Source organism: Sceloporus undulatus, unplaced genomic scaffold (assembly GCF_019175285.1).
Source record: "Sceloporus undulatus isolate JIND9_A2432 ecotype Alabama unplaced genomic scaffold, SceUnd_v1.1 scaffold_21326, whole genome shotgun sequence".
Taxonomy (NCBI): Eukaryota; Metazoa; Chordata; class Lepidosauria; order Squamata; family Phrynosomatidae; genus Sceloporus; species Sceloporus undulatus.
Window position 1 is genome coordinate 1 of NW_024824241.1, and position 1,414 is coordinate 1,414.

Here is a 1,414-nt window from a genome sequence, read left to right on the forward strand (position 1 = left end):
CGGAGCACTTCCGGGGGGAGAACACGTTCCTGGACAAGGAGGCCCAGGAGACCCGGGAGAACAGCAGGGCCTACCTGACCTACCTGTCCAAGCGCACCCTGCGGTGCCAGAACGCCATCATCACCCTGAATGACCAGAACCGCTCCGACCTGGAGCAAGTCCTGAAGCAGAAGGAGGAACTGACCTCGCAGTACACCGACAAGGAGAAGGAGGTGAGGAGCCAGCTGATCGAGATGGAGACCAAGTTCTCCCTGATGAACAAGGAGGTCGAGGAGCTGAAGCCCTTCAAGGAGCTGCAGGCGGAGCAGCTGGCCCGCATCCGGGAGCTGGAGAGGGACCTGCTGGCCATGAAGATCCACCACTCGGAGCAGATGCACCGCATCAAGAGCCGCTTCCTGCAGCAGAAGGCCGAGTATGAGGCGGAGTCCCAGCAGAAGGTCCAGGCTCTGGCCAAGCGGGCCGAGAAGGAGGCCGTGCGCAGCCTCATCCAGCACACCAAGCAGATCAAGGCCGAGAACCTGCGCCTGCGCAAGGAACTGCTGGACCTCATCAGAAGGGCCCAAGGCCTGAAAGCCATCGTCCACCAGCTCCGGGAGCAAAAGCGGCAGCTGCTCCGGGAGCTCCACTACAGCCAAGGCCTGGCGCACAGGCGCCGCTGGCTAGTGCAGAGAAGGCCCCCGCGGCAGCCCCCTCCCGAGAGCCTCAGCCCACTGGGCAAAAGGGGGCTGGGCTCCCCTCCGGCCACAGGACTCCCGGCGCCGGCCAACAAAGGCTCACCGTCCCCCATAGGCCTCCAGCCAGAGGACATCCTTGCGGGAAGGGCCCCCATGACCCCAGGCCGGGAGCCCACCGAAAGACCCTCTGCCCAGGAGGCATGGGAAGAGTAGCCCTAGAGGGTGCAAGGCTGGCGGTCACTGGCCAGCTGAGCGTGGGCACAGTCCCCAGGCCAGCTGGGGCCAGAGGCTGCTGACCCAGCCGTGGGGACCCCTTCCACAAGGGCCTTGGCAATCAAAGCGCACTGGTTTTGAGCGGAGGGCAGGGGATGCCTGTGCAAAATGACAAATGGAATAAAGGACACTTTGCAGATGGCACTGTCCCAGGTGGCCTAGCTCCGTCCGGACTGGTGGGATGCCTGGCTGGCCATTGTGGTATTATGATGTGAGGAGGACTTTGGGCACTTGGCCCAAAGATGTGTTCCGCATTGAGAGCCGCTTTGGGCACCTTCTATCAGGGGCTGGCAGGCAGAGGCCGTAAGGAGAGCGTTGGCCCCACATGCGGCTGTTGCAAAAAAGGCAGGTGCCTGCACCATTGGAAAGGGCCCTGGGGAAAAAAGCCCACCAATATAAGACCACCCTGACACAGACCTTTCATTGAGAGCTGCTTTGGGCACCTTCTATCAGGGGCTGGCAGGCAG

The 1,414-nt window shown here is 62.6% G+C and overlaps 1 protein-coding gene across 1 annotated transcript; it reads left to right on the top strand.

Moving 5' to 3' along the window:
* Positions 1-5: 5 nt before the first annotated feature.
* LOC121918649 (coiled-coil domain-containing protein 166-like) lies at positions 6-887 on the top strand (the record flags this gene model as incomplete). The annotated part of the gene is made up of 1 exon (XM_042444664.1): positions 6-887. A coding segment is annotated over one exon (882 nt), but the record flags the coding sequence as incomplete, so codon positions are not given.
* Between the last annotated feature and the right edge of the window lie 527 nt (positions 888-1,414).